Genomic DNA, 14,510 nt, shown 5'->3' with positions numbered 1-14,510 from the left:
CCAGTTTAAACCAGCCTACACCATATAAAAGCAACTAAATGCTAAAAGCATTTAAATGCCTTTTGACATTTTTAAGCCAGTTGGAGTACTGAAACAGGCATATTTCACTATGTACTGACTTGTATCATTCACATAAATTATTAAGTAGTCCAGGTCAGGGAATTTTATTGTATCCACAATAGCTGCTATTTGTCATTTTTAGCAAGTCATGTTGTTATGACTACATTAGGTTCTTCCTGGTGAATAAATTGCACCAACATGGGGGTTGTTGCTTGGAGAAAAACTGAAAAAATGCCACGGCTTTGTGGCCTATTTCTTGTTTTGTGAAAGTCGGAAAGGTTAACAGCATTCTCAGAGTGTGTTAAGATAGTTTCTGGGACTGTTGGTGTATTTTTTTTTCTTTGACTGACTCCCACTTAAGGGTTTTTATGTTGGTGTTTTTTTGTTTTGTTTTCTTTCCTTGGATACTGAAATTTTATTTTAAAATTGGAAAACCAGGTATTTAACTTTGGAGGGAATATTATTAGGAGCACCTTCATAGGTCTTTTGTATAATATGTCACATTTAGAAGTCTTTGTTCTTTCTTTCTTTTTTTTTTTTTGGTGCTGGGGATCGAACCCAGGGCCTTGTGCTTACAAGGAAAGCACTCTACTGACTGAGCTATCTCCCCAGCCCCTAGAAGTCTTTGTAAGACTACACAATTAAGATCAGAAAATGTGTGTGTCAGAATGATGAAGTAGCATCCCTGTTTGAAGGAATGAAATAATCTAGAAAATGCCTCATCACAATGCTAAATCAGGTCTTGTAAAGATTAGTAATTAGTAGTGTTCCCTTATTTAGTCAGAAGAGTTTTAACTTAGTTGCAGTAGGATTAGACCAATTGTTTGTGGCAGGACCTCAATAGCTTAATTTTTTTCTGTTGTTAATAATCCTGTTTCTTGCTTATTGTGAAGTGAGTTATTGCCTTTAAGAAAATCTCCATTGTGATGAGTGAACTGGATTGCCCTAAAGCCCCTGAGTAGCTGAGGTCTGAAGATTGAGAAGAGGGTGTGTGTGTGTGTGTGTGTGTACTCCCCTATTTTTTGTGCCTCTGGGCAGGAAAAAAGAGTACTTATTTATGAAGAGTGTGAACTTAGGCAAGGAAATGCAAACCTGTTGGTTCTTGCCAACTTTTGGCTTCATTGTGACTGGAACACAGGCTTTGTCTTGTCTCCTTGGGTGTGTACTTTATATATAGCAGTGTAGTTAGAGAGAAGGTAACATTTAAACCTGCTTTCTTTAAAGATCGAGAAAAATAGAACTTTTAGTTCAGTAGAATCCTGATAAGTTTAGTTTGTTACCATAAAGTCAGCATTTAATATATAGTATTTATTAGGATAGGGGGTAGATAATTTCTGAGAACTTAAGCTTAGCTAAATATTTACAGGATGGAATCATGTCATAGCAGTTAGGTGTGTGTATCAATAGCATAGAGTGAGCCTTGTGAAATCTATGCTTTACATCATTTTTTTTTTTGATTCACACTTTTAATAGCCATCTTTGATTTATATTTTAACTCAAAATATCTGATGATAGTTTGTTTTTGTTTTCCCTATACTGGAGATGGAACCCAGGAATGCTCTTCCCACTGAGCTACCCCCCACCCCCAGCCCTTTCTTTTTTTTTTTTCCCTTGAGACAGGCTCTCACTAAGTTCTCAAGATTGGCCTCATTTTCTGTCCTCCTGTCTCAGTCTCTCCAGTTGCTGGGATTATAGCCGTGCGCTACTGTTGCCCAGCTGATAAATAGGTTTTATAAATCTCAATTTGCACATTGTCTGCCTTCTGCCTTTTAGGGTTGTCACAAGAATTGTACATTATATAAGGTACCCGAGTTTCAGTAAATATTAGTTGCAGTCATTATCAGCACTATCTTATGGGTAAATTAAAATTGGGTGCTTATGTTGTATGATTATTGCTTTACTAGAGAAAAGAACTTCATGTGTACAGGGTGAGAGATAGGTGTTTAATTTCATTTTCATATGTAAAACAATTGAAGAACTAAAAGCCCCATTCATTCACAGGTTCATTGTTTCCTCAATATGAAAGGTTAGAAAAGGGAAAGAATAGTGAGGGCCAGAAAGGACTGTGTGAAGGAAGTAAGATGAATTAAACCCTTGACTGTAGGTTGGCTTCTGTAGTTTACCAATGGAAGAGGTGTTACTACAGATAATAGGAGCAACACTATAAGACGTGCTATAATTTGGATCTTGAATGCTGTCCAAGGCCCTTGTTGAAGGATTGGTTCCTAGGTAGTGGTGCTATTGGAAGCACAGCATGGCATGGTGGTGTGTAGGCTGTGGAGTCAGACAGTCTGGTTTCAAATCCTAGCCGGATCCCTAGCTAGCAGTAACCTTGTATGTTATTTGACCACCTCTGTGTGCCTCAGTGGTCTGTCAAATGGACATAATTTCCATCTTACAGGTTTGTTTTAAGAGTTAAATGGTTAAATGAGTTAATACAGGGCTGCGGTTGTAACTCAGTAGTAGAGCACTTGCCTTGCATGTGTGAGGCACTGGGTTCCATCCTTAGCACCACATAAAAGTAAATTAATAAAATAAAGGTATTTTTTAAAAAAAGTGAATACATGTAAAGTGTTTAGAATGGCACCTGTGTAGAAGTAAGCAGTGTATATCTTTTTTTTTTGGATACTGAGGATTGAACCCAGGGGTACTGTATCACTGATCTACATCCCCAGCCTTTTTTATTTTTTATTTTGAGATAGTGTCTTGCTAAGTTGCTGAGTCTGGCCTCTAAATTTTGATCCTTCTACCTCAGCCTCCCAAGTGGCTAGGATTACAGGCACATGCCCAATTTATATCTTAGTTGTTACTGGGATTATTTTCTGTAAATCAAGAATTGATTGGCATTCAAAGTAATTCCATATGAAAATGTGATTATCTATTCCATTGTTACCTTCTTAGTCAATTTGGCATTAATATGGTACTCAAGCCCAAAATTCTTCCTTTTGGGGATATGTTGATTTTAGCAAAATTGTATTTGATTGGGATATATACATTCACATACTTTTACACAGTAAAATCAAATGATATTAGAATTAGTTCGGAAAAAAGTTTTAATACCTTATTGTTGTGAAAATCACATAGTGGTTTTCAGCTTTTGCCAGGGCTAAATCTCAATACCTTTTAGTCTGATAATCACCCTCGCTTGTGTACAATGACTGGCTTTAACAAGACCCATAGCCTCAAAGACTGCTGACCATAGCAGGGTAGGGTTCCATTTCTAGCCTCTGACTATGGCCTATGACGAGAACAGAAAGGCCAGAAAGGCGGTTGATGCTTTTTCAAGGACTGCAGAGGGATGTTTCAGTAAGTTATTTCTAGTTGTGTGATACTTAAGTGTTGCACTGTTGTGCCCTCAGCTGTTGAAGAAAGTAGGATACTGTTTCTTTTACAGCTGACAGTAAATGTAGAATCTCTTTGAGACATATTACTAATTGAAGTTAATGGTGAAGCATCAAGTTTTGAGTCAGAACTTTATTCTGGTATTACCTTAGTAATGATATAAATTAGATTTCTTCTCACTGAATTAATTTTGCACTTGTTTTCAATATTCAACTAAAAGATCATTATGTCTCAAGTTATTTAAATTGAGCTGTACTTGTAAATAAGTATTTCGTGTTAACATTTGACTGTGTAAACAGTATAAAATAGTTCAAAGGACTTTAAGGCTAAAAAGGAGTTAAAAAACTGATCTTATATAGCTAAAAGTTAACCAGTTAGATTTTTCCATGATGTGGAGCAATTAAGAGAACACATTCATTCCATAGTTCATTCTTTTTTCTTTTTTTCTTTCTTTTTTTTTTTCTTTTTCCCTTTTCTTCTTTTGAAGAAAAACTGTTGAGCTTAATTAACCATAGTTCGTTCTTTTGGAATTATACATTTTATTTAATCATTTAGAAAACTCTAGCTTTAGCTATGCTTCTGTTTAATCAGATCTGAAGTTTTAAACATGATGGTGGTACCAATCATTTGTAAGTTATATGATTGGAAACATTGTCAGTGGAAATGACACACACAAGTGGCATGTGCAGTCAGGCTTAAAATAGCTGCTCCTCACATCCATGCAAATTCCCTGGACTCCTTATATGACCTATTTATGCACACTCACAGAAAGCAAAACCCAAGTATCCATTCAAGCTAAACTATTACATTTTTAAATGTTTTATCTATTGGTAGTCTTAGTGTGTTTTTTTTTTTTTTTTTTTTATTTATTTTGTAAGTGCCCAAGGCATTTTCCATGATTAGATTTTTAAAAGATTAATAAATTTGGCATTTCAGAATACATTTGGCAGTCAGTACCTTATTAGATGGAGCTTGTCAGTTCTTTAGAGTAAAAAGTGCATGTCTCAGGCCTATCTGTCTAAGATGTGCCCAGTTTTATTTTCTGACTGACCTGTCTTTTTTTTTTTCCCCTCTCCAATATAGAGCTGCCAAATGCTGTTAAATCAACTGAGAGAAATCACAGGCATTCAGGATCCTTCCTTTCTTCATGAAGCTCTGAAGGTTGGTTTTTAGACCCCTTTGAGCCAACAGCCTTTAAAATAGTTATCGGTATAATAGTTGTGTCAGTTCAAACTATCTTTATACCAAAATGAAAATACATGTAGTGACAGAAACTGAACAGGTCAAATGACCCAGTTTCTTCAATATGTTAATTGTAAAGGGATGGGGGGCACTTGTGGGGAAACCCTACAAAGTCAAGGAGATTTAAGAGTCGTATCAACCAATTACATTGTTCAAACCTTATATAGGTCCTTATTGAAACCAGCAAACCAAACAATATTTGAGGTGAGGAATTTTCCCCCAACCTTCTGGTACTGGGGATTGAGCCCAGAGGTACTTAACCACTGAGCAACATCCCTTGCCCTTTTTATTTTTTATTTTGATACAAGGTTTCACTAAGTTGCTTAGGGCCTTGCTGATTTGCCAAGGCTGGCTTTGGACTTGCAATCCCCCTGCCTCAGCCTCTGGAGTTGCTGGGAATACAAGCTGATTATAGGCCTGCACCAAAGTACCCATCAGTATTGTTACTCTTAAACTTTGTGGATTATATTTTTAAAAAGATACAATATGAAATGTTGACCAGTAAAATGATAAAACACTTTTACTTTGCTTCAAAATGCCTGGGAGTGGGTAGGCAGTATAGATAAAACAAGATTGACTATGACTTGGTATTTGTTGAAGCCAAGTGATGGGTACATGAGGTTTTGGTTTTCACTCTACTGTTGTAAGTTTTAGAAATTTTTTCTAACAAAATTCAAAACCTGTACAAATAAATGTGTGCGTGTAAATAATATACATATATATATATTATATATTTGGGAGGGGTAATAGAGATTGAACCTAGGATTACCACTGGGCCACGTCCCTAGCCCTTTTTATTTTGAGACAAGATCTTAATGAGTTGCTTAGGGCCTCACTAAGTTGCTGAGGCTGACCTCAAACTTAGGATACTTCTGTCTCGCAAACCAATACTATCACTATTACAAAGTATGGTAACTGCTTATTATTTTAGAGACTGAATCTTTAGAGTCTCTATGTTATTTGTCAGCTCTTTGTTTGACACATTGTACTTGAACTATTTTGTGACATCAGAAATAATAGGACTTGAAGCAATGACAAATATCCAGCAAGATTTTGTTTTCGTTTGCATGTTGTGGGAATCAGAGCATAGCAACTTACCCCCTGTAACTGGGTGTTTATTATACCTTCAGGCAGATTGAACTTATTGTACTCCATACTTTTTCTTTTCTTTCTTTTTTTTTTTTTTGGTGTTACTGGGAATTTAGCCCAGAGCATCACACATGCTAGGCAAACACTTTACTACTTAGCTACATTCCCCATCCTTTTTATTTTGAGACAGCTCTCACTAAATTGCCCTGGGTGGTCTTGAACTTGTAATCCTCCTGCCTCCGCCTCTTACAGGTTTGCACCACCATGCCTGGCTCATACTTGCTTTTTCTACCTTATATCTAGAGTTATTCCTAGACTTACTCATTGTCACCAGGGTAGTAGGGAGGTATAACCCCCAAACTAACTTGCTATTTACCTTATATTCTGATTCTTTGCCTTTGAAATGTTTGTTGTTTTTCTTGCCTTAGGCCAGTAATGGTGACATCACTCAAGCTGTCAGCCTTCTTACTGATGAGAGAGTTAAGGAGCCCAGTCAAGACACTGTTGCTACAGAACCATCTGAAGTAGAGGGGAGTGCTGCCAACAAAGAAGTGTTAGCAAGTAGGTCTCTCTTTCTTTGAACTAGCACAAAATCATTGTGTGTGTGTGAGTTTTCTACTAAGCACATCACCCTTTGAATAGCTAACTCTTGAGTCATTGCTACGTGCCAGGCACAATTCCAAGCTCTTAAATGTTTTTTTCATTCATTATTTAGTACTTATTCAGTGAGCACCAGCTATGTGCCAGATACTCTTTGGTGGTCCTGGGGATTGAACACACAAGAAGGCCACAGCTGAAGCTGAGTGAGCTGGGAGGGCACTCACAATTGTGGAGGAGCTGGATATGGTGGTGCACACCTGTAATCCTAGCAACTCAGGAGGCTGAGGCAGGAGGATCCCTTGTTTGAGTCTAGCCTTAACAATTTAGCTAGGCCCTATGCAACTTAATAAGACTCTCTCAAAATAAAATGGGTTAGGATGTAGGTTGGTGGTAAAGCACCCCTGAGTTCAATCCCCACTATAAAAAGAACAGTGGAGGATCTGGGGGTGAGTCATGTGCATCCTTTGTAAGTGCTGACTTATACTCCCAGTTAAGTGGGGAGCCCTTGAGAGTTTAGAACAAAGGAGTGAGGTAACCTGGTTTCTATTTTCTAGAGACCATTCTGACTGCAGTGTTAAGAATAGAATATGGAGGAAAAGGTAGCTAGAAGCATGAGTCAGGTCAGAGAGCCCAGGATCAATCAGGAGGCTGTTGCAGGTGGTGGGGGCTTGGGTCAGCAGGCAGTTGTGGAGGGCTGAGAAATGCTTGCACTGTAGCAGCTGGTGACTATATAGTGCTTTTTAGATAAAGGCAGTAGAATTTGCTTACAGAAGATATAAGGACTGTGAGAGAAAGGGAGGAGTTAAAGGTTACTCCAAGGTGGTTTTTGGTTTTTGTTTTTTTTCCTACGCATCCCTGAAAGGATAGAGCTGCACTTACTTGAGAGGGATAACCACTGGTGAAGCAGGTTTAGGATGGAAGATGAAGGGATCAGTTTTGGTAACACTAAGTATGCAATACCTAATATTTAGGTGGAGATGTCTAAAAGGTGAGGAGACCTAGTTGCATAGTTCAGGGGAGAGATCCTTACTAGAGTTAGGTAAACATGGAAAGGTGTGAGACTAGCTCTCCAAAGAAATGGGTATAGAAAAGGTAAAAGGTTGAGTAGCTGAATGTTCCCAGTCTGGGGAGGTGATGAGTGTTGGAGGTAACCAGGAGGGTGGTATTCTGAAAGCCAAGGAAACTTTCAATTGGGCCAGATGGTGTTAAATGAACATTTGGCCTATTTGAAATTTTGAGCTATTCTGAATAATGCTGGTGTATGTGTGTGTGTGTGTGTGTGTGTGTGTGTGTGTGTATGTGTATGAGTGAATGACATGCTTTTTTTTTTTTTTTTAATTTATGGTACTGGGCATTAAACCTGGGGTACTTTGCCACTAAGCTACTTCTTTATCCTTTTTATTTTTTATTTTGAGACAGGGTCTCTCTAAGTCATCCAGGCTAACCTCAAACTTGTGATCCTCTTGGCCTTAGCCTGTGAATAGCTGAGATTACAGGCATGCGTTATGGTGCCCTGCTTATAAATATTCTTATGTGTGTCTTAATGTACCTTGTGACTTATTTTAGTCCACATTTTTCTTTTTGAAAAATGTTTATCTTTATTTGTGTTGGAAATAATAGCTGTAACTCATTCATTTTTACTGGTGTGTAGTATTCCGTGGTCTGATAATACAAAATTTATATATTGATTGATTTAGGGGTTGTTTTGAAATTTTTCAGTATTACAAGCAAGGCTGATGTGTGTTATTTTGGGTTCATGTTTTTGGTGCATGTATGCAAGAGTTTCTTTGGTATATACACCTATTGATGTAGTTGGTAGGTATTAAGATATGCTCTTCTTAAACTTTATAGGTAATGACAGTATTTCCCAGTATGATTTTTTCCATGTCTTCTGCTGACTTTTCTGTTTCATTATCTGCCTCTTATTTATTTATTTATTGGTACTGGGGAAAGAACTCAGGGCAATTAACTGAGCCATATCCCCAGCCCTTTTTTGTATTTTATTTAGAGACTGAGTCTCACCAAGTTGCTTAGTATCTTGCTAAGTTGCTGAGACTGTCTTTGAACTTGCTATCCTTCTGCCCCAGCCTCCTGAGCTGCTGGGATTACAGACGTGCACTACTGTGCCTAGCTTCTTATTAATTCTTGATATTATTTTATTGATATTGACCATACTTTTATATTACTCTTGATATATTTCTTATTGATTGATCGTATATTTTTAATAATTTTTTAAAACTTTTTTTTAAGAATATTTTTTAGTTGTTGATGGACCTTTGTTTTATTCATTTATTTATATGTGGTGCTGAGAATCAGACCCAGTGCCTCACACTTGCGAGGCAAGCACTCTACCACTGAGCTACAACCTCAGCCCCCATCTTATTTATTCTTGATGTAAGTTCTCTTTTCTAGACTTGTATATTTCAGATGCCTCTTCCTGTTGGTGTCTTGTGTTTTACATTATAGTGCTAAATTAAAGAGCTAGATAATTACCCCCCTTTTTTTTTTAAATTCATGTGTGCTGAGCAAGTGCTCTACCACTGAGCTATATCACCAGACCTTTTTATTCTTTATTTTGAGACTGGGTCTCACTAAGTTACCCAGGCTAACCTGGAACTTGTGATCCTTCTTCCTCAGCCTTCCTAGTAGCTAGTTTACAGGTGTGCACCACTATCCCTGGCTATAATAATTCTTTAACTTTTTTGTTAGTATTTCTAAGAAAGAACCCTTATTTTTCACAACTGCAGCAACATTATTACATTTAAAAATTAACAGTAATTTCTTAACCTCAACAAATACCCAGTGTAGAGATTTCCCTGTCTTACTAACAATGTTTACAGTTGGTTTGTAAGAATAATGATCCAAATAAATTAAAACATTGAATGTATTCAAAGTACTTCTAAGTGTCCTATCAGATTTTATACATTCTGGAATTTGCTGATGTCATTCAACCCTCATTCCCTCCCTCCCTCCCTTCTCTCCTTGCTTCCTTCCTTCCCTTTCTGGCTGTGCTGGGGATCGAACCCAGAGCCTCATACATGCTAGACAAGCACTTTACCACAGAACTATATTCCTGGTTCTTCTTAAATTTTATTTTGAGGCAGGGTCCCACTGTGTTGGTCAGACTGGCCTTAAACTTGTGGTTCTCCTGCCTCAGCCTCTCAAGTAGGGATTACAGGTATGTGCCAATACCCCTGGCTAAGTTGGATTTTTCTGTTCTATTTTTCCTATAAATTTAGATGATGTTGGGCATGAATGTGTCATAAAGAGTGTTGTTTTTATATCTTCTATTTTGTCATATCAAAAAGCAGATAAGCTCGGCATGGTGGTGCATGCCTGTAATCCCAGCACCTCAGGAAGCTGAGAGAAGAGGATCACAAGTTCAAAGCTAGCTTCAGCAACTTAGTGAGACCCTATCTAAAAATAAAAATTAAGAAGGGCTTGGGAAGTAGTTCAGTTTTAAGGCACTCCCAGGGGTAAATCCCCAGTACCAAAAAACAAAAACAAAAAAAGCAGCAAATAATGTCTCTTTATTCTCTTTTTATGTTGTTAAAATTGCTATTTGTTGAATATAGGTATTGTCAGCTTCATTATTCAGTCGTGAAATTTTCCACCTAGTGTTTTCAGCAGTTCTTCATGATCATTGCTTAAATTCTTTGTTTCACTGGAGATTTCAAAGTGGTAATATTCTGTCTCATAACTCTGATGATAATTGGAATAATTATAATAATTGGGCAGTTTATTAGAATTCTTTTTTGTGGTAGGTAAAAAATAAAAAAGGTATATTTTATAGGTGAGGTTTTTTAATGTTTTATTCATTTATAAGTATAGAGATCATTAGTGTTAAATGTGTTAACATTGTTGTAAAACAGATCTTCAGAACTTTTGTCATCTTAAAAATGTGAAACTCCATGCCAATTAAACAAACCCTTTCCTTCCTCCTCCTAGTCTCTGAAAACCCCATTCTTTCATTTTCTTTGTTCTTTTTTTTATTTTATTTTATTTTTTTTTTGGTACTGGGGATTGAACCCGGGGCCTTGTGCTTTCGAGGCAAACACTCTACCAACTGAGCTATATCCCCAGCCCTGTTCTTTTTTTTTTTTTTTTAAGGTCCTAGGTAGGGATTGAACCCAGGGGTGTTTTCCCACTAAGCCACATCCCAGCTCTCTTTATTTTTTATTTTGAGACAGGGTCTCACTGAGTTGCTGGTTGCTGGCCTTGAATGTGCATATGTGCCTTATCAGGGACATGAACTGCCAAAATTTTCTCCCATGTGTTGACTTTTCACTTACTTAATGGTGTCCTTTGGAGCCCAAAGATTTTATTTTTTAGTTTTTTTTTTTTTTTTTTTTTTTTTTTTTTTTTTTTGAGGTGCTGGGGATTGAACCCAGGGCCTTGTGCTTGCCAAGGGAAGCACTCTACCGACTGAGCTATCTCCCCAGCCTTTATTTTTTAGTTTTAAATTTATTTTTATTTTTTGTATTGCCAAGGATTGAACCCAAGACTTTACACATGCTTGGCAGGCACTCCACCACTGAGTCACATTCCCTGCCCCCAAAAGTTTTTTTTTAATGTATGTATGTATGTATGTATTGGGTGCTGAGGTTTGAACTCAGGACATTGGGCATGCTAGGCAAGCATTGTCCCAACAGGCACCACTTCTGACATTTTTTTTTTAATTAGAGCATCGTATTACACGTAATAGGTTCATTTTGACAAAATTATACATTCATGGAATTTGATTTACTCCATTTTAATTCTCAGTGTCCCCAACTTTCTTTTCCCTTTTTCTTCCCCCATTCTTCCCCTTCCTCTCCTTTACTGACGATCTGTATGTTTATTGTATGCCAAGTAGCATGATTTTTTTTGTGTATGTGCGGTACTAGGAATTGAACCCAGGGGTGCTTGCTCTACCACTGAGCTGTATCCCTAGCCCTTTTTTGTTGTGAGACAGGGCCTCACTAAGTTGTCCAAGCTGGCCTTGAACTTGTAATCTTTCTGCTTTAGCCTCTTGAAAAGCTGGGATTACAGGTGTGCGCTACTGTGCCTGGCACAGTTTTGATTACTGCAGTTTTGTGTATTTGTGTGTGATATTTTTCATTTTAGGTTAAATGTTGTTCTTCATTGCTTGTGTATAGAAATTAATTTAACCTTTTGTACATTGGTCTGTTATTTATTTATTTTTTGTGGTGCTGGGGATTAAACCCAGGGCATTGTTCATGCCAGGTAAGCACTCCACCACTGAGCTACATCTCCAATTCTACATTGATTTTTTAATTTAATTTAGTCACTTACTAATTATAACTATTTTTTATAGATAATTTTGGGTTTCCCTTGTAGGTTATTATCATCTGTGAATGGTGATGGCTTTGCTTATTTTCTAGTATTTATTTATTTATCTATTTATTCATTCATTCATTCAGTTAGTTAAGATGTCTCACTCTGTTGTCCAGACTGATCTGAAACTCCGTATGTCAAAACAGTCCCATCTCAGACTCCTAAATAGCTGGAATTACAGGTGTGCACCACTGCGCTTGGCTCAGTCTTTAAGTTCCTTTTGTACTAGCTAGAACTTCTAAAGCCATGATAAAAAGAGTGATAATAGATGGACATGCCATGGGTATACCCCTGTAATTCCAGCAACTCAGAAGAGTGAGACAGTAGTATTATACGTTCAAGGCTAACCTCAGCAACATAGAGACCCTGAGCAACTTACTAAGACCCTATCTCAAATTAAAAAATCAAATTAAAAAATAAATAGGGCTGGGGATGTAGCTGGTAAATTACCCCTGGATTCAATCCCTAGTACCAAGACAAAAGAGTGCTAATAGAATTATTGAATTCTGTTTCTAATATTTTACGTTTCTTTGTGATCATGTATGAGTTTGTAATTTTTTCTGTTTCATACTGTTGAGTGATTTTTATGTGTGTACTGTTATGATAACTTCCTAAAATGAGTTGAATATGTTCTTCATTCTCTAAAACAGTTAATGTGACACTGAAAATCAGTTTGTTGTAACTGGGCGCAGTAGCGCACGCCTATAATCCTAGTGGCTCAGGAGGCTGAGGCAGGAGTATCTGGAGTTCAAAGCCAGCCTCAGCAACTTAGTGAGGCTCTAGGCAACTCGGTGAGACCCTGTATCTAAATAAAATACAGAAAGTGTTAGGGATGTGGCTCAGTGGTTGAGTGCACTGGGTTCAATCCCCAGTACCTGTCCCATCCCCCCAAAAGAAAATCTGTTCCTTGAATATGTTTAGTAAATGCTTTATTATGATAAAATTTTTATGATGATATATTTAGCTTACAGATGGGGAATTTATTTTTCACTTGGTAGAAAGAGACTATAGAGGAAGATATTTGATTCTTATATTTTAATAGCTTATTTCTGTATTGTTGGCTAGTATAAGGTTACAGTGTAGCAGTTAAGTTATTCATTTGATTCTGGACAAAGTAATAAAATTGTTCTTACACTGATGAGCCATTGTCGGGACAGCTAGAGAGTATATCTGTTTGGGGAATGTTTTCACTTTTTTTTTTAATACGGCAGACAGAAGGGCAGTTTCCTGCTTGTAGACTAATTAAAATTCTATTTATTTTACAGAAGTGATAGACCTTACTCATGATAACAAAGATGATCTTCAGGCTGCCATTGCTTTGAGTCTGCTGGAGTCCCCAAAAATTCAAGCTGATGGAAGAGAGCTTAACAGGTTATTGCTTTAATTTATATTCTGTGATCCCCATATGTATGTGTAGGTCAAAGGCAAATAGCTCCATGAATGCCACTCAGGAATAATTCCACTGAATTCCTTTAATGACACTTAAATTGAATTGCTTTTAGGAGAAGCAGTGAACTTTAGCATTCTTTACTGTTTGGTTTATGTTTGGAAAAGCCACATATGAGGAGCGTCTGATTGCTCCAGTTGAAAGTTATCATCCGGATGCCATGGTGCACATCTGTAATCCTAGTTGCTTGGGAGGTTGAGGCAAAAGGATCACAAGTTCCAGGCAACCTCAGTAGTTTAGCAAGACCCTGTCTCAAAAAAAAGAAAAGAAAATAAATAAATGAAACTTATTACTCAACCATTCTGCTTCAGAGGTGACTGGGGTATATATTGTTTGAATTGGTATTAATTTGTTGATTGCCTGGTGCTGTTCACAGACATCCATTTCCAGTGGTGGACTGTCAGTTTTTGAACATGCTTATTTCCTTACACTGCTGAGTTGTTTCTTTCAGGGAAACATATAGCAGGATGTTGTGTGCTGGGCAGTTTGGCAACTCTTAGCTGTAGCACAGTTCTCTTTTTCTCTTTCAATGGCAAGCACTTAGGGTGCTGTGATTAAAACGGAAAACTTTTAATATAGTAGCCATATGGATCTTATTAGTCATAGTTCCTGTTATAGAAGGATTAACGTTTCTATTTAAACCTGGCTTTTCACTTACATTATAGTTCTGTAGGTACTACATAGCTAATAATTACCCAGTAAGTATTTTTTTGGGCATTTTGAATTACTTTTGAAAGGTTACCAGCATCCTTCCAATAGTATATTGGTCTTTAAGTATTTTCTTTTTTGATGTGTGGTATGTTGGCACAATATAGGATGCATGAGGCAACCTCTGCAGAAACTAAACGCTCAAAGAGAAAACGCTGTGAAGTCTGGGGAGAAAACCCCAATCCCAATGACTGGAGGAGAGTTGATGGTTGGCCAGTTGGGCTGAAAAATGTTGGCAATACATGCTGGTTCAGTGCTGTCATTCAGGTATGATATTTTTAGAAGACAACTGTGTCTTCTGGAAATACTTTTGTGATTTATTAAACTGAAATGTGAGCTGCATAACTTGAAAAAAATTAAAGCAGATATATAAAACTGGGTAGTTTTTCCTGTATTATTATTGTGTTTTGGTTGCTTTCTTGTGTTTTGAATTTAGATGCTCTGAGTCTAAACTGGGCAATACTAAAAGGGAGATCTAGCCAGGCATGGTGATACACACCTATAATCCCAGCAACTGGGAAGTCTGAGGCAGGAGCATCACAGGTTTGAGGCCAGCCTGGGCAACTTATTGAGACTGTCTCAAAATTTTAAAAAAACGTAATAAAAAGTGGGGGTGGTGTGTGGCTGTAGTTCAGTGGTGAAGTGGGTTCAGTTCCAGCATTGCAAAAATAAAACAAGAAAGAAA

At 37.3% G+C, this 14,510-nt stretch overlaps 1 protein-coding gene and 1 non-coding gene across 10 annotated transcripts in view; one reads left to right on the top strand and one right to left on the bottom strand.

Annotated features, from left to right (window-relative positions):
• Window positions 1–14,510, top strand: part of Usp28 (ubiquitin specific peptidase 28) — a 65,519-nt gene that overhangs the window by 11,087 nt on the left and 39,922 nt on the right. For all 9 annotated transcript variants that reach the window (XM_047516870.1, XM_047516869.1, XM_047516866.1 and 6 more), the window contains exons 2-5: window positions 4,486–4,563; window positions 6,162–6,294; window positions 12,936–13,041; window positions 13,933–14,092. In XM_047516870.1, the coding sequence (XP_047372826.1) occupies window positions 4,486–4,563; window positions 6,162–6,294; window positions 12,936–13,041; window positions 13,933–14,092 (477 nt within the window). The remainder of the gene's footprint in view (window positions 1–4,485; window positions 4,564–6,161; window positions 6,295–12,935; window positions 13,042–13,932; window positions 14,093–14,510) is intronic.
• Trnas-cga (transfer RNA serine (anticodon CGA)) lies at window positions 10,342–10,415 on the bottom strand. Its single transcript has one exon. It is a non-coding gene; the product is annotated as a tRNA-Ser (tRNA).

This window comes from Sciurus carolinensis, chromosome 11, assembly GCF_902686445.1.
Source record: "Sciurus carolinensis chromosome 11, mSciCar1.2, whole genome shotgun sequence".
Lineage (NCBI taxonomy): Eukaryota > Metazoa > Chordata > Mammalia > Rodentia > Sciuridae > Sciurus > Sciurus carolinensis.
The sequence above is the reverse complement of the archived record's forward strand: the minus strand, read 5'-3'. Positions and strand labels throughout refer to the sequence as shown.